This window comes from Lissotriton vulgaris, chromosome 11 (genome assembly GCF_964263255.1).
Source record: "Lissotriton vulgaris chromosome 11, aLisVul1.2, whole genome shotgun sequence".
In the NCBI taxonomy this organism is placed as follows: Eukaryota; Metazoa; Chordata; class Amphibia; order Caudata; family Salamandridae; genus Lissotriton; species Lissotriton vulgaris.
In genome coordinates this window covers 1,010,052,480-1,010,073,256 of record NC_141699.1, presented here as the reverse complement: position 1 = coordinate 1,010,073,256, position 20,777 = coordinate 1,010,052,480, and the positions used below count along the sequence as shown (strand labels likewise).

Below are 20,777 nucleotides of genomic sequence, written 5' to 3'. Positions count from 1 at the left end.
ATCCCATTGAAAAAGCGGGGGGCGATTGTGTTTAATCCTATATTGTTTTGGCCAGTACTGCAGATCCGAGAAAGAGGAGGAAACGAATTGGAGTCCAAAAAAGCTCTTGGTAGGTAAATAAGCAATGAAGATGGAAAAGAAACTCAGTCCTCAAGACCAATATCTAAAGGTAATAAATAAAAATATACATTAGGAACATACATGAAATAGTATGATAGTATGCGTATGAAATTTATTGGAAACTTTAATATCCTGAACGCCTTTGTACATAGGTGAACATTCTCAGTTTGAAATTGCAGGTGACAGAAGACGCTAGGAGTATCTGGCTACAAAAACATCTCATCGTAAGTTGAAATATTAGTCTGTCAGTTCTTCAGATGAAGCCTGGCAAGACACCCCATATATCAGAACATTACTGTGGCTCTACTCAAGGTGATAAATGGGTCCATTAATTACTGGGAAACATGAAAGGCGTAGTTAACTGTCAATAAGAATGGAGAAAGATAGTTTTGGAGAAGAAAAAGTTACAATACTCCTGTTGTGTGCTTTTATAAAGTTAGACCTGGGATGTTTCTCCACAGAGACTAGCAATTTACCCTACTTTTAATATATTCCATGTTGGAGCTGAAGGTTACATTGAAACGAATAGTATACCAAGCAGAAGTGGATTAATACGCCCCTGGTAAAAAAATGTTTTTATTTTTAAATACTTCCTTTGAATGTTGAGGATTTAAAATCTCAGTCAGTGGCGTTGGCTAATTGAAGTGCATGCTGATGGCCTCTTGCATGAGAGAACTCCCAAATAGATGAGAATAAGACGATCGGACATTATGGAAAAATATTTAATGTGAAGACCTATTCTTAATGATGAATCATGGTAAGATTATCTAGTGTGGCTTTCATTATCGTTTTTTTTTTGTCTTTGTAGTGTATAGTTTCATGATTTGTCGTTGCCTTGTATTGCTTGTGCTCATGGACCTTTAATACAGCTGTGGTAGCCGCCTCGCCTCCAACATGCCTCTAAGGGCATTGTTCCCTCAACCTCAGATCTTCTCCTACAGACCTTGAGATCATGTGTTGGTCAAATTAGGTTTGTGTGAGTTGACCAAGGCTACAGCTCCCAGGATGCATATGATATAACATAACAAACTAGGACAGGAAAAGTTATTTGCTTACACTGAGTGAGGTGACCATCCTCGCTACCCTGATTGTGTATCTACTCTAGTGAGACCTGCTCAGCGATTAGGCACAGTTTAGAGTAATTTTCGCTTCTTTTACTAATGTTCAGTATTTACAGAAGTGAAGAGTGTTTGATAACTCCTGAGTTTGGGGTGAAGAAATGTGGATGGACGGGATTCACCACGTCTCAATTAATATTTTATAGTCTTATTGGGACCCACTGTCACAAATGTATGCTAGTGTCAAGGCTTGATCTAATACGCATAGCGATGGACTCCTCCGCTTGCACTGGTCTGGTAATCTACACTGTTGATCTAATTGGGGTAATTGGCAGTGCTAGTAGAGCAGCAAGGCAGCTAGAAATGATTATATTCATTGCACAGCCTGCAAGCCAGTTGCACCTAAAAATAGAATATACAATGGGTAAGGAAGGGTAGGGCGGTGCTAAATGCAGATCATTTGGTGTGATTGTTGTATGTATTGGCCAGAAAAAGATGGATTAAACCACTATGCCTACTGTTAGGCGTGAGATCATGTAAACAGGCCCTGAGAATACTCAAAACTAACACAAATCAATCAATAATATTTAGTGTTAGTCGATTCTTACATTCAATCTTCTTCCTAAGAAAAAAAAAAGGGTCAACAGTTGTAAATGAAGATTACCCTTAAGAATAGAATTAGAATGTGTTCTAGTAACCACAGGAGGATTTTTTAGTATCTTATCGATGGTTGTGCTTTGATTTATTTGTATCAAGAAATGTATTTTAATTGATGTTTTTTAATGTTTCATGTCAAAATGTCTATTTTTAATATCATGAATTGTGTTGTGACTCTTTTATGGCATTCATGCCGAAATAAAGAATTTTAATTAATTAATTGAATGATACATAATACGGAATCGGAATCCAGTGGTCCACATAATGCGTTTCCTGCATTGGTTTTATGTGTTTCTTGCCATTTTAAATCTTTTTGTATGTTTTCTGCAGGTGGAGAATTCTCTTACTTAAGGGATCTATCTGAGGTCTTGACTGCAAACCAGTACAATTGCGTTACAAATCTCGCCAATGCACTTTACCTTCAAAACGGATATCCAATCAGCGACAAGTTTATCCAGTTAATGAAAAAATATTTCCGAGCGGAAGTAGAAAATGTGGACTTCAGCCAGAGTGCATCAGTAGCTGAACACATCAATGGCTGGGTTGAGAACCAAACCAATAGTAAGTTAGCTAATGTTATTTTGGGACTTCTATCTTTTAATGAATGTCTATGAATTTGTTTTTAATGAATGTACTCCGCCCAGGATAACCTCACATGAACACCTTTCCTTAGGTCTTAATTTATCTGCTCAATTTCAGTATGAACACTGTTAATGTGACCATACCTTTTAACGATTAAGCACATGTCCCCAGTCAGTATTATAAGCTGCAGGGATCTCTCAGGATCCTTTAATGTTTAAATTAGAAAACGCACTGCATTTTTTTACTCCATAGCCGATAGTTTAAGCATCCTAAATGTAAATGTATGTGTTATGTAAAGCGCACTGCTGCCCTGAGGCGTCGTGGCACTGTAGACCGCTGGGGAACCCGTCCTGGCTATCCCTGTGAGATGGTCCCTACTGGGTATCTCCAAGGTGAAACCAGGCATCCCCGGCGAATGTGGGGGGCAGTTGTAGAGATGAGGCAAGCTAATGCCCAGAGTTGCCGAGTGTGATCCCTGGTTAGAGTAGGCACCGAGGCGAGAATTGTCGAGTCCGCTGACCCTGGTCTACGACCCTGCCGCGTCAATAATTGAACCCTGGTCCCGGTCCGTTCTCTGCTTCCGGGTCTGCCGCCTCTAACCAGTGAGCCACACTACTCCTCCTAGTGCGGTTAATGCATTAATGCCACTGAATTGTAGAAAGCATGTGGTATTGAATATCATTATTGTATTTCTCATGCTTGATGTAAAGTTGTTAAATTTACTAGTTTTATTTTATGACCTAATTAATTTTTCTTCTAGCACAAGCAGCGCTCTGGTATCCGCAGCATATGCAAATTGTGCCACAATTAAGCAGATTGTATTCGCTCCACACCACCCCTGGAGATGTGTGCTCAGACAGAGCGGTGCACATACTATATCACGAAGTACTATGCGGTTGATGACTTAATAGCTAGTTTTTTGCCTCAATGGAGTTTAATGCACAAGCTGTAGATGGAGTGTATCCTCCTTGCACACCCTTAGCTGCATTTTGAGCGAATATATACCACAGTGCAACCGCTAGTGTTTCGGATTTTAATCTTGACTCTATCCCAGCCTATTACCCGAGAGCATCACTTGAGGCACCATGCTAATAGACCGCACTGCGAGACCTCTCAAATGTCCAGTATTTTGATTTTTCATCCATTTTTTTTTTTGCTCTTGTTTATTTCAAGGTGTCTCGTTTATACTTAGACATTTTATCTTTCTACTTTTATGCCCTTATCTGCCATTCAGGAAGGAAATGTGGTTTTTGGGAACTGAAGGTAATATTTAACTGTTCCTCTCTGGTTCCTGAAAATGGTTTACTTAATGCATCCTTCATGTTCTTGCATAATCATTGCCTTTGGAGTAGGACCGATCGGGTGGTTTTGCCCTATTACCTTGATCACTCTCTTCCTAGCCAGTGTAAAGTTTGACACAGACTAGGTGAGCTATGGAGCTATAGTCTACATGCTATCGAGCTTTGCAAAGCTATAGCACACCATTGCTTGGGCCGTGTTCTGTAAGTATAAGGTAACGGAACAGGTACAATAGTAGATTAGATCAGATCAGTCAGAAATTGATTAGCTAGGATTTTTTAGATCAAATGGGATCGCACAGATCTGGTTGATTAAACTGGCCTTGAGACAAAATTGGTTGGTCAATATATATATATATATATATAGTAGTGTAAAATTGTCTTTTGGCTGGTTTAAGAACCTTGTCTGACAAGGTGAAGTGGCATGGCACGGATTGCCGTCCGTGAATTCATTTCCGACAACGTAGGCGCCCTGATAAGGCTGCTTACAAGCATCTCTACATCCCTGTACACGGTGCCGGCCATTCTAAACAAAGGCCAGGCACGATATACAATAGTGTATGACTGCACTTACCCGAAAACTAAGTGTTCAGCGTCGCAGTGTATATGGCAAAGAAATAAGCCTTGTTGCAAAAAAGCTGGTGGTCCTGATGAGAACTCCAGAACTAATTGCGAGTTCGAAACGCGTAGACCTTTATATAGAGCCATAAGATCATCTGAATGCTCATTCAAACTTTGGAAAAATGAGAAATTAAACCCGCTATGGCATTTTGTGAATAATACAATTGAAGTGTAAATAATATTGTGGTGTGTGTGTGTGTGTAGGTGAAAGACAGTGCGACTGAGGAACTAAGAAGCTAGTGTGAGTATGATTATGAATGATGAGAGGGTAATGTTTTTTTTAATGTTTGATGTTTTTGTATGTTTTCTACAGTGGATTTTGAAATATGAAATTGTGGAAAATTCAACCAAAACAAGTAACTAAAAATTGAAAAGATAAAACAATAAAAGATTCATTTTTAAGGTGTGATGAGACTTATTGCTTGTCGTATGTGTACGCAATTCGGATTAGGAATATTGGCATTTTCTTTGTTTGACTGAAAGCTATAAGAGCATAGTATTCCATTTAGAGCCGCTACTCTGGAGAAGTGAACAACTGCTACAAACCAGAGCAAGGATCCTGCCAAGATACAGGGAGATGTGAAATACAAAGCACAGATTTTAGAAGGAGCCTCCTCTTCCTGCGGCATTTTTTGAACTTCAGAAGTATTAAAGACTCTCTGCTCTTACTTTTTTGTTCTAGTGGTACCAATGTCTCTAGTTGGTTCCATTACAGACAAGTGTGGGACGCCTTTCCCTTCTTCCAGAATTTCCTTAACCCCTTCCGCGCTGCGCAAATTCTCCTGCTGTGCGGGAGAATTAATAAGTGGGCGGGATTCGGAAGGCTCCCGGCTGTCCTTAGCACACTCACGCCGGGGGCCGTCCTGAGCACCGAAAAGGTTAAATAATCCTGATTTGCAATAAAGCAGATCATCCCATCAAACATTAAAGGTTTAAGTCTGTCTATGGATTCCATAAAGTGTAGCAAATCCATCTTAAGAGCTTTAAACACAAAGGTCCACTCTACTGCATCTCTTGAAGATAATCTGTCATCTGCCCTAAAAGTCCAGCTGTTTCACCTTCATAAGGTTCCTCTGCATGTATTTCTTAGATCCCAGCTGTGCTTCATAGAGATTCCCAGTGGTGGTTGTGCAAAATAGAACTGTGGACTACGAGGAAAAACGGCATCTACATTGTTCTGAAGCCCTTTTATGAGCTATGTAGTAAATATTTGGTTTTAAATTGTTGTACATTTATGGTGTTGGCAGGTACTCTTGGGAGTTATAAATGTAAACAAATGGGTGGCGCAGAGTGAAGTATCCTCTCTACGAGTGCTTAAAATCCCCTCCAGGTTTTATGTTTCTAGAATATTCCAAGGTGGCTAATCTTTGCACTCTTCTTTCATTTTGTTTTAATGGGTGCTCTAAATACGATTCCAAAGTGGGAATATTTTACTGCTTGCTTTTGTAAGTTTGGGGAGCAGTTATTTCGGACTGAACAATTTTCATTAGAGTATTTCTAAGCAGCTAAAACATCAAAATATAGTTTTGCACGTTCAAACCATGAATGTTTATTTTAGGTTATCCATGTGTTCGCGATAACTGAAAATTCCTGTAAACGAGGCAAGGCATTTTTCATCTCTAAAGCTATATTCTCAGATCATCGCAATAGTAGTTCTTCTCCAAATGTCTACATTTGTCTCCTGTTAATGAGACAAATGTAGCCATCACTAGAACAGGGCAGATGACGCTTTAGTAGGTAGATTTCTGAGCATCGTACACTTCTTTTTATTTATTTATTTATTATTATTTTTTTTAGGAATATTTACCTGGTTCACAAGTCGTGCAGGCCAGCACTACACTTGTGGTGGTCTCTGCTTCAGTTTTTCTTCTCAAATAGGCTTGGCGTCTGACACCAGAAATTATTTTTTTCTGTCTCAGTATCTCTCATGTTTCCAATTGCAAAATAGTGCACAAAATGTATTCAACCATGTTACATTGGAAAGGCTCATGTTTTAATTTCCTGTATTGACTCTGCCTACAGTTCTTCATAAATATTTAATTCCCCCTCTTGGCTAGTAACGTAGAACATCACAACACTATCAATCACTTCAAACCACTGCAACACACTTGGAAAACATTCTACCAAAAACGGTGATGGATCAAGCCCTGATCTCTTGACTGGGTAGGAAAATTCTGCATCATTCAGAAACTCTGTCCGTCACCTTTTCCAAAATTGATTTTATCCACACTAAGTGTGGGAGGGTATACTCAGACGTGAGTCCCTTGCTCATTGCACCATCAGGATTCAAGCAAGCCGGGCCGACGACGGCTGAAATGCCAGAAACCGGTCCCCGGAAGCTTGTCTCCTTCCCAGTATAAGAATTGGCTTGGTAGTTTGGTTTGCCCTGTTCCCATCATGCACTGGGACAGGAACAGACTAATTTGCATGTAGCCAGGTTCTGAGCTGGGATGGTGCAGTGAGCTAAAAAACGGTGATGGATCAAGCCCTGATCTCTTGACTGAGTAGGAGTATTCTGCATCATTCAGAAACTCTGTCCATCACCTATTCCAAAATTAAAACATTCTACCATAAACACTAGAATAGAATAATGCTTTCATTGGTTTATGTAATATACTCTTATGCACAAAAAGGACTCGTTGAATCATTGTCTTCATTTATGTAGACAAGTCCTTGCACATTTTCTGATCTTTGTGAAGATTAGAATGGTAACTGGCAGTGTCTCTGGATCGCTTAGCATGTACAATGCTGTAATTCAGCAACAAACATGGTGGTAAAATATGTGGTGAAAAGGCACAACCCCAATGATATGGTGCAAGCCCCCTCCACTTTTTTGTTTTTGTTTGAATGAATGTGTTGAATAATGGAACCAGCTTCTCTCTCTAGTCGATTCCCTGAAAAAGTCTTACCAAAACTGGTATTGACTTTTTCCCAACAGTAGGGTCCGCATGAGGGGACACACCCGTCTGGTCTCATATCTTTGGAACAGACAGGGGTGGGTGGCCAATTATGCAATGTTTTGCCCTGGCCTGTCTTGGCGTCCAGATAGTGATGAGCTGTGACATTCTGGAGTTCTGTTTTACTGACTTCTGAGTGGCAGACTGTAAAGGTGCATGTTGTCGAGGTGGGGGGTGTCTTAGGACAGAGCCTAAAATTGCCCTACTACTGAGTACAGTTAAAGGATGTTCAAATCCTCCGTGTTCATCACCTATAAGGATGAGTGCATGCTGCCTATTTCTTCAGGTATATACTGGGGCCGCACATTAACCTCTTCTTTATTTGCCTGCAGTGGTTGCTAACACTGTGTCGTGCCTTCATGTGGTTGCACGTAACAGACATCGCTATTAACAAGCATGGTGGAAGTCGCTTCATCACTCTGGAATTAAAAAATGTATAGCGCAATTAGCACATTTATTTAATTAGTTAGTATTAACCCATTAACATTGCCTTTTTGGGAAGTAAAAAAAAACATTAATGAGTAGCAAGTTTATATCGCATAATGTCGTTGTGATGAAAGCATAAAATCCAAAGTAATTTTAGGATTTTTTTTTCTTGTTTCTGTCATTTTCATCTTTATCACGTAGTTTGTGGTATGCCCTCAGTTTTATGATCCGGTCTTACGTTTTTCTGGCCCGAAAGACCTCCGTTACTGGTGTATCCGAAGTGCAAAGTGTCATGTGCAATAGTTTTCTTAAGTTCATTTGATATACTATTAAAGTACACACCGCAAAATAAACTGTCATTTGGCAGTGTTTTTTATTTTTTTTCTCCTAGGTTTTATAGGTTTGTCTGGGTGACCTTGTGTGTCTATCTCCAATGTGTAGTTGTTGCCTGGTTATGTTTGCTTATGTATGTATTCTCCCTTTTGTATGCCTGTACTGTTGTATATGTATGCGCTATATGGTGATCCGGTCCTATTGACTTCAATACTACTTGAAATCTGGATCTTTGTGAAGCGAGTGGTACAATTGTGCTACAATTCATTTTACATGTTTTTTTACTGTTTCTAAGCATCACTTACCTAAAACTGGCGTTGTTGGTTCTACGTGTATTTCATGCTGTCATATTGTTGCTTGTTTCTTGGAGTGGCAGTGGTAGTTTTCGAAACCTCATTAATTTTAAGGGATTTTCACCCAACCATCTTTATTGTGGTGGATGAAATCCATATATGCAGTTCCACAATTCGAATGCCCCCTATTACTTTACCTGCAAGCCGATGTTAGGATAGAAAAATATATATTAAATAGTAAGAAAATGTTTATTTGAAGGGCCTCTTTAAGCTCTCTGGATAGCACCCTGGGGCGTGTCACCCTCGTGATGTTTAATGTGTCCGCCTCCCATTAAGTGCTTTTACTGCAGTGCACCAGTGACTTTCTTTAATACCTGAACAGTACTTTCCATTACCAAACTCTCAATATCCCCTTTATCCATTCTAAACTGGAATTAATCCTTGGTTATCACTTTACCCTAGTATGGCCAAAGCCAATGGGACAGGCTGCAATGTGATAACCGCCTCTGTGATGCCTTTGTTAATGTGATGGAAGACCTACGGACTTTCCCCATGCTCTACAAGCACATCAATTTTCTGAAGGCCGCATTAAAATCCGATCACGTACGAATCCATCCGATCACGTACGAATCCATCCAATTACCAAAAATCTAAAAAGAGGAGCCTATAAAGTCAAAGTAAACTTTAAATGTACAATACAAACTATTTGTGGCAGGTTCTGAAATTGAAGGTTTCTTATGGTTCTTTTTTCTCCCGACAGACCGCATAAATGATCTCGCTGATGCCAGTGATTTCAGCGACCTCACGAGGATGGTCCTAGTCAATGCCATCTACTTCAAGGGCAGCTGGAAGTCCCAGTTCAGACCAGAGAACACCAGGACTTTCTCGTTCACAAAAGACGATGAAAGTGAAGTGCAAATTCCAATGATGTACCAGCAAGGAGAATTCTACTATGGTATGTAATAACGACTTCAGTACAGTCCTAGTTTTCTATATATAAAGGTTTTGATTATTTAGTTTCTTTTTCTATCTATAGCTAGTAGCTGAGGATGTATTTTTTTTTATGGGGAAGATTAAAACCATTAAGCTGAAAGGAACGGTCTATGAATTGTATATTTTGGTTTCAAATGTAGGGGTAGGTGTCCCAAGCTTGCAGTCCTTGAATGTATGTATGCAAAACCTGATCACCATACTTTTTGAAGTTACTCACTAGTGATGGCCTGGTTTTTCAAAGTGCATGTCAGTCTGAAATAGAAAAAAATATTGTTTAATGGAAGAACCTCGGACACACCCATACACAACACAAACGCACACATTGTCCATCTCTACTTTTTTTTTTATTCCTCTTTCCTTCTCTCACGCTCTCTGAGCTGTACATGTTTAGTGAACTCTTGTTTCGTCAACTGGCACCAGGTGAAACCTATCCTGCCTTATGACCCTAGGACACCGAGTCGAACAGGGAAAGAAACCGTTAACGTTCGAAGGCGGTCACATTAAAGGTAAATGCTAGCAGACCAAACAGGTGGCTTCAGGAAGAGGCACGCTGGATTAAATAAAAAATTAGCTAGGTCAATAGCAAGTTGAACCAAGTCCTATGTCCTGCAAGGTTAGCCATGCAAGTTGATATCATGCTTAGTAGTCTAGAAAAGCGGTAAGCTAAAATAAAGGGGTGCAAACATCTTACCAAAACAAGCATTGACATAGCCAATAGGTCTTGCTTTTAGGACCTTATAAGTGTTTAGCCAGAGATTTTGGCTTTGAAAATGTCTTTAAGCTATGTTGTAGAGCAGCGTGGGTGCTGTGCATCATGATGATAAAAGATAGATCGATAAAAGATAATCAATAGAAGATAGATAAAAGATAGCTAGCTAAAATTAGATATATTAAAGGCAGATGATATGTAGCTAGAGATATAAAAGATAACTCTGCTGTTTGAGGACTAAGTCTAATTTGTATGTAACCCGAGGGATAGCTCTGATGTTTGAGGTCCAAATCTTTAAGTTCTGGTAAACTGAGGGTAACCCTCATGTGCGAGGCATGAGTTTTTACATTTGTGTGTGTAACCTAAGGGATAGCTCTGATGTTTGAGGCCTGAGCCTGTAATTTCTGTGTAACCCGAGTAAAAGCCTTCCTGTGTAAGACCTAATTATTTGAATTGTATCAAGTTCCTTCTAATGGTATGGGTATGAAGTGCTTTAAAAGGAACATTCCACATCACTGTAACAGGCTGGACTTGATTTGGATTTCTCTTTGGCCATTTGTGCTTTTCTTACAGGTGTCGCCCACAGTTACGGCTGTATGGGCCACGGGTGGCCATAAGGTCACTTATTAAGCAACTTTACCAGCAGCAGATGTGAGGAAGTAGCGATTAAGTGTGTTCTTTCGTGACCTGTCTCAAGGGAATGAAGTCAGAAAAAGAACACCGCGTCTGACGTTTTACCTCTGTTTTTGAATGCTCAGAGAAACTGCGCTAGGAGTGAGCACACTGAGTCATGTGCTTACCGAAGGTATGCACGATTGGCAACAAGCCTGGAATGTGGAGAAACCGTCATCCGTGTTGAAAAGGCGAATATGAAATAAAGCGTATACCACTCCACGAGAAAGGTGGGGGATGGGGGCCAGAAACAGCTGCTACTAATTGGTGGGAGTTACACTATGTAAAAAAAAATACGAGCTGTGACCGGGCGCAACCCCACAATAAGGGACTAAAGGAGCCAAGGCTCAGATCAGAGAAGCAGGGCCAGGGAAAAAGTCCAGGCAAAGCACTGTTTACCACTACTATCGCCTGTTACCCCTGACTAACCAGCTTGGTGGCACGATAGGGTCTGGTGCAATAATCTTATGCTTTATGGCTTCCCAGCACTGTAAGTGCACTTAACCCCCGTAGTTGCCCCTGCGAACCTTCCCATGAAGCGGAGCACGCAATCCCCGCTGCACCCCGGAGACTGTCACCAACGCAGAAGGTGCTTCCTTGCAGTACCAGCGGTGCCAGTTTGCATCAAGTGCCTGCAGAATATAGTATGCCCTTTGGTTGCCATTGAGATCACGTGACCAATATACCTCCCCTTGGCTATTACGTCTACATTACAGCAGTGTTTTATTGAGTAGAGTGAGTGAGTGCCGCATGGTCCAAATGCTTGTAGCATATCGCTTCCCCTAATGGAGTCCTGTTTGGAAACATTCGTCCACCGTCCTGTTGGAGGACGTGCAACAGTGGAGATGAATGTGTACAGGGTCGCAAATGGGGTTGGAGCAATTTAAAGGAAGCGGCACGGTTATACCTTCCATAGTAGCTGTCTGCTGCCCCGGCAGCTGCATCCTTATGAAGTAAAAGTGGTAAAATGGTGCGGCCATGTTAAAGCTGTGTGTTCACAGCACGGACAAATTCAGTGATAAGTGTGCGCCAACAAACTAATAAATCAAATCATAATGCGCTATGTAATGGGGGCTGTCGCCACAAAGTCAAACAAGAACAAGCTCGCGAGGGGTGTGCCCGCTTAAAATACAATCCAAAAGCGGCTAAATATATTTTGAGAAAAGCAAAGTAAATAGTGTATTTGGTAATGCTAGTATTTAAATAAGGTGGCACGTCTAGTGAGTGGTGTGCGATGTGCGCGCGCTGTAAGGGTGCCCGCGAGCGATGTGCTTAATGATCCATGCCGAGAAAGGAAAGCCAGATGGCGCCTATGTGCGTAACCGCACTTTTTAGACCACACAAAAAGCGTGTGGTCAGCTTTTTTAAGCCCCCTTGCTAAAAGTCTCTCTAGAGCTGCGCATGCGCACTGTCTGAGACGAGACCTAAAAAAAAATGCATGCAGTAAGTGTGAATTAGAGTAGGTCTCTACTTTAGTACAAAAGCATATATCTTTGCAACATTTTATGTTACTGAAAATCGACAAACAATATTGTGGCAAATTAATCTAGAGAACAGAATATAGAGGTAAAAATATTGAAGTATAGATTTACTATTCCTACTTACTTACACATGTACGTACTTTGAGCATGTAGGTACATATTTGTGGATTTGGGTATAGAAAATCAAGGCTTACTTAACCAGTCTATTTTATTTCGAATCTTCGGTCATCGATATCCTGTCACATCAAAATTGTGGATTCGATATTCAGGGGGCACACCTTTGCAGCAGCTGGGAGAAGATGTTGGACAGTGTTTCTTAGTTTAGCACTATAAACCAAATATTTCAAACTGCACACTTTATGCACGTGGCAGCACTCAGCCATGTAGAAACCAGGGTGAAGACCAATTGCACAGCACTGGCAATCTTATATCCTGTGTTGCCTAATGCAAAAAATATGGGTATAATGTTTGACCTTCACTTGTTGAATTTCCTTTAAAGGACATGGAAAAATAAAAACCAGCAGTCTCGAAAGGATTACACCTTTATTTTGCTGTCACATGCTCTTGATTGCAAACGTTCAGGTTTCACAGTGCTTGGGAGAATACTCATAGCTACAGCCAATAATTAATTAGAAAGAGCAATTTAATGAGGTTTCACAATTTTGTAGCACGGTAAATCACCACAGACCACATCATTCAGTTGAGTTTCACCCCATGAAACCTCCTTGATTCCATTAAAATAGCTAAGGAGATTTTTTATTTTTAGTCTATTACTTTCATCACTTGTGAATAATATCTGCTAGGTTAACACTGTTCATCTCTGCACCCAGGATCTAGAACATCATTCCTGTATCTATCAGGACTGTCCAATGCTGCTCCATTTTGGAGCAGAGTTGAATTCTCACCTCTTTAAAGAACCCTGCATCACAATGTATTTACTGTCCACAGCCCAGCTTCCTCTCCTATTACTTGTTGACTAGGCTTGTTTTTAACACAGGTGCTCCTCTGTCTTTTGGTTAGATTTTTTTCTAGAGAAATACCATACACATGCATAAAAATGGAAATTATTCTTCAACTCATCCCAAGTTTTCATATTTTTTTAAATTCTGAATCCTCTCTTATGACCAATATTGAGATGGTTTATAAATAAGGAAATGTAGTATGTAGAAGTGGAACACACCTGAGCTCATATCATGGGAATGTGTGGTGCAAAGGGGGCAACAGCTGTGTCCATAATAGGTCAGGAAGGAACGTACCTAATATAGTACTTCAGTTCAGATCCATTTTAGAACTAATGTGCAGATTCACCTTGTCATAAACTCCTGTAATTGTTCACTTCCATTATGTCCTACAAAAAATAATGTTGTGTCTGTACACACTATTTAGTGATACTGAGTCTAGAGAAGGTATTTAATCTGTTTAACAGAATGTGGCTAGGCATGCAATGCAAATCTCCTATGACACAAGTCAGTGTCGCAGTTTTACTAGCAGAGAATCAGAGTTAAAGGAAAGAATTTCAGGAGTTTGATACACCCTCAGAAGATCTGCACCAATCTAGGTCTTTACATCAGGATGGTTCACTGGTGGAAATTATCATAGACAAACATATTGAATCTTGATCATCAAATAAATAAATTATGCATGTTTGTGTGAGGATTAAGTGAGAAATTGAAGAAGATATCTGGCAATGGAAATGCACAAAAAATTGAAACCCCACATTAAAGGGATATGAGTATATTTAGAATTATTGGTTTCAAATCGAATTTTCAAAGTTTAATAAAAATGGGATTAAAACGAGTGATATTTCTAATGGCATTTGAAATTGTTACGTTTTAGCTTGGAGCACATTTCTCCTTCCTTTATCTCCTGGCTGTCTTCTGTGTATTTAAATAGTATGTCAGTTCATCCTTTTGATTTGTTGACACAATTCAACCCTCATAGGACTTTAAAGTTTAGGGCTAGGACTTGGTGGTCACTTCTCCTAGATATCTCTACTTTGTATTAGAACATTGGAATATTGGAAGCTCCATTAAAAACAATGGAGTAGCTCCGGGCTTATAATGGCTGGTATAAGCCCGGAGCTCCAACATTACAGTGCTTCTTCGTTCACCGCTCTGGCTGTGAATAAAGTCTTCAGGGAGCCTGAGGGAATTTCATTCCCCTCGCGCACCCTAAAGCCTTTGTTTAATTTGTTGATCACTTTGCCCTCTAGTGGCAGAATGTTCTAATAGCCTTATAGCACTTCATAGATGGGCTATACCGGCTATTAAAGTCCCGCTGCCTTGTTAAAGTCCCTTGCCTTCGGCTCGGGCCTTTAAAGCTGTAGTAGGCCTTTAATAGCCGGTATAGCTCGCTATTCCCTATATTGGGTTTCGACTCCTTCAGATTGCTCTGCTACACTGGGTGGGTTCTTCATTAAGTATCTAGTTTGGTGTCTTCTGTTGCTTGGAGAAAGGAATCCATAATGGGGTTTGCTAGGCAGGATATAGTATGACCTTCATAACGTTCAGTATCTGAGGTCTGCTGGGACTTCCCTGGTACTTGCTGGTATAGTATATGACAGCTAGTCATGGTATTCCTAGTCTTTTTCCCTGAGCTGCGCCATCAGGGCAGCACCTTTTTCCAATTTAAACTTTACTTTTCAACCTTTCTTAAAAATATTTGGGGAATTTATTACTTTTCCCAAAATATTCCAGGACTTGAGTTAGAATAGTAAATCAACCTCCTGCAATATTTGGGGGAAATTTGCTTTCCCCCCCCCCCCCCAGAATAGTAAATCAACCTCCTGCAATATTTGGGGGAAATTTGCTCCCCCCCCCCCCCCCCCCCCCGGTGGCTGTGTTCTGACTGCCACATTATGACCTTGGTGGTCGTGCCACTCTGGGACCACCAACTCCACCTGGGAACAGCCGTTCCCTGGCGGTGGTGCTAAGGTGTTGAGTTAGTAATATGCTTTGCACGACAGCAGCGGTCCCACCAAACATGTTATGACTTTCCTCACCTGATTTCATGGAAGTCTTTCCTCTTGGCGATGAGGAAAGAAAGGAGGGCCCCCAACAGGCCTTCTTGTGCCTCACTCCATGTGGATGCACATAGGGGGGCACAATATGAGCCTTCCTGTGTGCATGCACCCCCAGTTCCAGCACGACCTAGACTTCACAGTCCATGCTGTGCTGGTACTTCTTTGACTTTCCCATTGCAGTTTCTATTTTATAGGCACCGCTGTATGAATGCCATAGAAACCAGTCACTAATAAAGTCCTAATACGGCAGGCGGTTTTCACGTGGGTTTGGCAAAGTGAGGGGGTGGGGGTCCACTTCAGCATTGCTAAGCTCTTAATTGGGCCTGAAGACTGTAGTTAGAATAGTACATCTAACCTGTCCGTCTGCCACACTGTTAGAAAAGGGGGTCTCTAGTTGCAAGGGTTTGCACCTTTGTCCAAGTAGGGACCCTTCTTCCTAGTCACGGTAAGGGAGTTACACTCTTAAAATAACCCCTGGACACCCCCTTGGTAGCTTGGCACGAGCAGTCAGACTTATCTCAGAAGCAGTGTGTAAAGCATTTGCATATAACCTACAGTAATACAGTGAAAGCACTACAAAAGGACACCACACCACTTTAGAAAAATATCCAATATTTTTATGTATCCAAAACAAGATCAAAACAATAATAATCCAACATACAGTGCTTTAAAATATATACTTTGGAGGATATCATTAAATTTGCAGAAATTCCTCCAAAACAAAGTTTTTACGAGTCTGTAGCTCCGTCCGGGGCTACTTTGATGCTGACAAGGGTCAAGACTAGAATTGACCGAGCCTAATGCAAATCAGAGTACTCCAGCACTTGGCATTGATTAGTGCTTGGACAATGTAATGGATGTTCCTCAGACTCTTCTAGCATCCTTCTTTGCTTCCATACCACACTTTTCGGTCCCCAGGGACAATAATCCCCGGGGCATGGCCAGGTCCTTATGGACCACAGCCCGCAGTCCCTGCCAGCTGTCCGCCTCCTTTGGGAGCAGGCATTGCTTTTGGGAAGAGGGAGCACCAGGGCTTTGTGGGGGGCTCGAGCCCCCACAACATTTATTTAGAAAACCAAGCCCCAGGGAGGTGGCAGTCCCCGGGGATAGGGCTGCCCAGGTGGCCCCTGCATTTACTAGACATAGCCCCGGAAAGATGGTGGTCCCCCGGGCTCCTTGGAAGGGGCTGGATACCCCCCCCCCATCTTCAGAATTTGGGCCCAGGGAGGTGGCTGCGAGGTCGTGTTAACCACATCGCTGCTGCACATTTTCCCCTCCGGTGCTGAAGGCTTCAGATTTTCATAGTTTCATGACGAGCTCAGCTCGTCATCAGCACAGCTCCACTGTGCCTCATGACGAGCTGAGCTCGTCATGAGCATGGAAGGGGTTAAATAAAATAAAATATGCTTTTATTTTGGTTGTGTGTGCCCTGTGGGACCCCTGATCAGGCCTTGGAGGTCAGGGTGTTTCGACCTTGCCCCCTTTTCTTGTTTTTTTTTTTTAATTCTTCTTTTTTTTTTTTTTTTTTTTTTTTTACCTCTTTTGACCTTTTTGCTTTTGACTGTTCAACTGAGCCACAAGATGGCTGCCAACACTTCTGGTTTGAAATGTTGCCGCCAATCAGATCTCAGGGACAAGATCGGGAGGGTTCTCTGATCCTACGCGGCCAAATTTGTATATCTGAGTAATGATTACATTTCTCTGGAACTACTGAACGGACTTGCACTATTTAACAAAGAGTGCACTCTGGAACAAAAGCTCCCTTTCTGCCAAATTTTGTGCAATTCCATTCAGCAGTTCGGGCGGTAGGTGTGTCAACAGTTTCCGATGGAAATTAACATGGAGAAAACGCGTTTGGGACTCCTCTGGGTTTTTCTCATCCCAAAACTTGCAACACGGCAGCTGAAGTGAGTGGGCCATTAATTTTGAAAAATTCGCGAAGATTCGTCAAATGGTGCCACAGATCTTGGCAAAAATAAAAACGCTTTTTGAATAGAAACAGGGTCCTAACTATAACTACCCACTGGCGACCGCCAGTAGGTGATATATTATACACTATTTCATGGTAAAGGCTTTGCATACTAAATGCTGTTTGCCCATACTTCCTTTGCCCTGCTGGAAAGCTTTGAGGTCCAAAAGTCGATCAAGTTCCAGGGTTAGAGTGGTGACCGTTTTTTGCTGAAACCTACCTTAGTTGTGTCGGTATGAAACCGCACCAGGGTACTTGTGAACCATGAACTTCTACTTTACATTCACTTTTTATAGCATGCATTTTTCCTTAAAACGTGGGGACTGGTTACGTTGCTGGTTGGATGAGTGTCAGACTGGCATCGTTGCGGTAAAGGGACCGGCCGACAGTCTGCAGTCCTGACCGCCAAATTAGAATCCGACCGCTGTAAAGGCAGTAGGAAACATGCCTCTTTGCATTGAGGCTTGTGCTGAGCCTGTAAAAGGGCCGCAGCACTAGCCCCAATGCCAAAAGGCATGTTTTTAAACCTCCTTGCGATCTGTGGCAGGCACCTCCCGGTGCCTGCCACATGGCGCATCGATGTCTGTGGGCGTGCCTGTGGTGCCCCCTGGCCTCCTTGTGGAGGGGCTGGGTCCCTGCTATGGGTCCTCAAAGTCTATTTCTGACAGCCTTTCAATGGCAGTCCGACTGCCTTTGAAATGCCATCTGAAAGGGCCATCGTAATTCCTACGGTGGTGCTTGAGTAGACACCGACCTCATTGTAGGGATTACATTCCGACCGCTGGGCCGATCAGCTCTTTGAGCCTGTTTGAACCGCATCTGTCGGTCCCTCACCCATGTGGTCGAACCAACAAGATTGTAATGCGGCGGTCTGACCGCTGCTTCAGATGTTGGTGTAACCGACATCTAGTTGCCATCGGAGTCTGTCCCACCAACATCATAATGAGTCCTTATTAATCTCATCTTGTATCCTGTTCCCCTTATCCGATTTTAAACTTTTTAAATATTTTATTTTGTATTTCTAGAACTGGTGAGGTTCAGTTGTTTTAAATGTATTTTTATTTCAAGTTTAAAATATCTAAGGCACAGTTTCACCAAAATGTACCTTCGCTTTTTTTTATTCTGTAAAATGTATTCTATACTAAAATTACTCAAAGTCAAAATTAATTTAGGATGAATCTGGAATTCATTTAAATTTAGCTATTATTAAAATGCAATCTCTTCTTTCTCCATCATTAATTTCTGCTCAAATTTTCTACCTATTGTCTCCCTTGTAAATTATTTCGTAAAGTATGAAAGCTATAGGACTTTTACAATACTGCAATTTCAAGCCCACAGATGCAAAAATAAAGCGGTGGACAATTGTCTATCAGAAATTGAGTGAGATATAGCCATTTCATTGTATTCCAGTGAGATCTTTTATGTACAAGAGTGCAAAAGTAATTGATTGCATGTCTTTTATCTCTGGGTTTTATGTTTACAGTAGGTTGAATTCTGGAGCACAATTTGAGTTTGCAAATTAAAAGAATTACTTTGTTTTGGCTACGGAAGGTTAATCAAATCTGTTTCTAAAAACGAGTGTAATTTAATTCATAGAATTGTACGTTGGAAGATGCTTTCTATAAGTATTTTACTGTCCATGTGGGTATGGAAATGTGTTCCCTCTTCATTTGAATTAGAAATGGAAAGTTTACAGTTTGACACCTATATATGGTATCCTGTGAAGTGTTTAAAGAATAGAGAACATACCAGACAAATGGAAAAAAAATGGTAAATGATGACAGATCTCCTCTTGATGTGAATGATATTGCGTTAAATTCTTCATAAAACTTGTTACAGGGGAGTTCAGTGATGGGTCCAATGATGCAGGAGGAACTTTTCAAGTTTTGGAAATACCGTACGAAGGTGATAAGATGAGCATGATGATCGTCCTTTCCAGGCAGGAAGTTCCACTGGCCAAATTAGAGCCGCTTATTAAAGGGCCACAGATTCGAGAATGGGCCGGCGCGGTAAAGAAACAAAAAGTGGAAGTTTATGTTCCAAGGTAAGTGCTGTTTCAAATCTGCCTGTCAAAAGCAAGTTTTTGTACTCTTTTCTGCTTTCTTTGGTAATTAAGACAGTTTTAATGGTAGACAAATATTAGGTGTGTGAATTTTACAATAATACTATGATCTTTATATTAAACTGAAAGAAGTGTTTTTATATTGAACAATTTTCAAAATATACCTGGCGATAGAGAATTAAGTTTCATCACCCCCTTTCACATGCATGCAGTGAACTGTCACTTGAACACAATGAAGCAAAAAAAAAGATTGAAATTCCTAGTTCCGGACTGCCATACACGTGCTCCAACTTTTTTTTTTTTAGTGGGGGGGGGGGGGAGGGGGAGAGGGGTGAATGCCACATATTATTTGTATTCGATTGATCCCTAAATGTGTACTTTACACTGATCTTAACCATACTTATCTCCCCGCTCACTGGTATTTGCACTTTATTTCAATGTTGCCGACGTTTGGCTTAGAACCTGCAGCCTTTCTAGAGTTAAGATATTTGAGACCCAAGCGAAAATGCCCTTTCCGAGGTCTTAGCCATTCGAGACCAGCTTCTTCCATTTTGGAATCTCCCCAGCGAAAATAACCTGTTTTGTGCTTTGAATCCCCAAGGTTTTCCAGGGTTAGCCCTTTTGACCAAGGTTAAATACGCAAAATCTTAATAAGGACTAAGACCTACGCTTCGTTTTGTACCTTGGAGTCTTGTGTTAACGTTTGAGACCGTCTCTAACTAAAGTACTCTATAGTCGGCTTTGAACTCCACCCACGGAAATGGCAAACTAATTTAATTACTAAATGCTAGTACAATGCTAATATGGCTTAATATCAGGCCAGAATTGCTTCCCTATATACCATTTTTCCCAGAAGCGATACCGGCATACTTTCACTACATATTTTCCTGGTGACTGTAAGCTTACATTGTGTCTTCTTTCCTACTGATTCAGGTCTTGACATTTCAATCTGCCATGCCAATATGTAACTGGTGTTGCAAAGATTCAGTATTACAAAGTTAACAAAGCAAATTCTCTGCTTTCATATTGGTGCCTTCAGTTACTCCAGTATTAGAACTTTCATAGATTCCCATTGCTTGTATCATTCCCCGTCGTCGGAATGGGAGCCTCGGTAATAATATATATATATATATATATATATATATATATATATATATATATATATATATATATATATATATATATATATATATACCTAGGTAAATACACCCTAATAGGTGTAAAAAGGTAAAAAATTAGGCCTAGGCCTCATTATCTTTTGTAGCCTATTGGTGTCATTATGTAAAAAGACCCAAAGTCCCCTTAGCAACCAATCAGATCAGCCTCACCCTGTAGAACCTTCCTGAGAAAGCTCAGAGCCTCAGATTTTCTACCGCTTCGTTGGTGACAGGGAGTCTCCTTAGAGCTCTGCTCTAACTTCAACTTGAGGTACTGTTTAAACAGTTTTCTTGAAGGATTTCTTTCAGCTTTGTCATGGCTGATAAGGAAAAGAAGAGCCTTTTCAGGTCTTGTGCCACTTGTGGC

The 20,777-nt window shown here is 41.0% G+C and overlaps 1 protein-coding gene across 2 annotated transcripts in view; it reads left to right on the top strand.

Moving 5' to 3' along the window:
- SERPINI1 (serpin family I member 1) overlaps positions 1-20,777 on the top strand; it is a 134,399-nt gene that overhangs the window by 94,882 nt on the left and 18,740 nt on the right. For both annotated transcript variants that reach the window (XM_086944328.1, XM_086944329.1), the window contains 3 exons: positions 2,166-2,396; positions 9,106-9,300; positions 19,031-19,235. In XM_086944328.1, the coding sequence (XP_086800454.1) occupies positions 2,166-2,396; positions 9,106-9,300; positions 19,031-19,235 (631 nt within the window). The remainder of the gene's footprint in view (positions 1-2,165; positions 2,397-9,105; positions 9,301-19,030; positions 19,236-20,777) is intronic.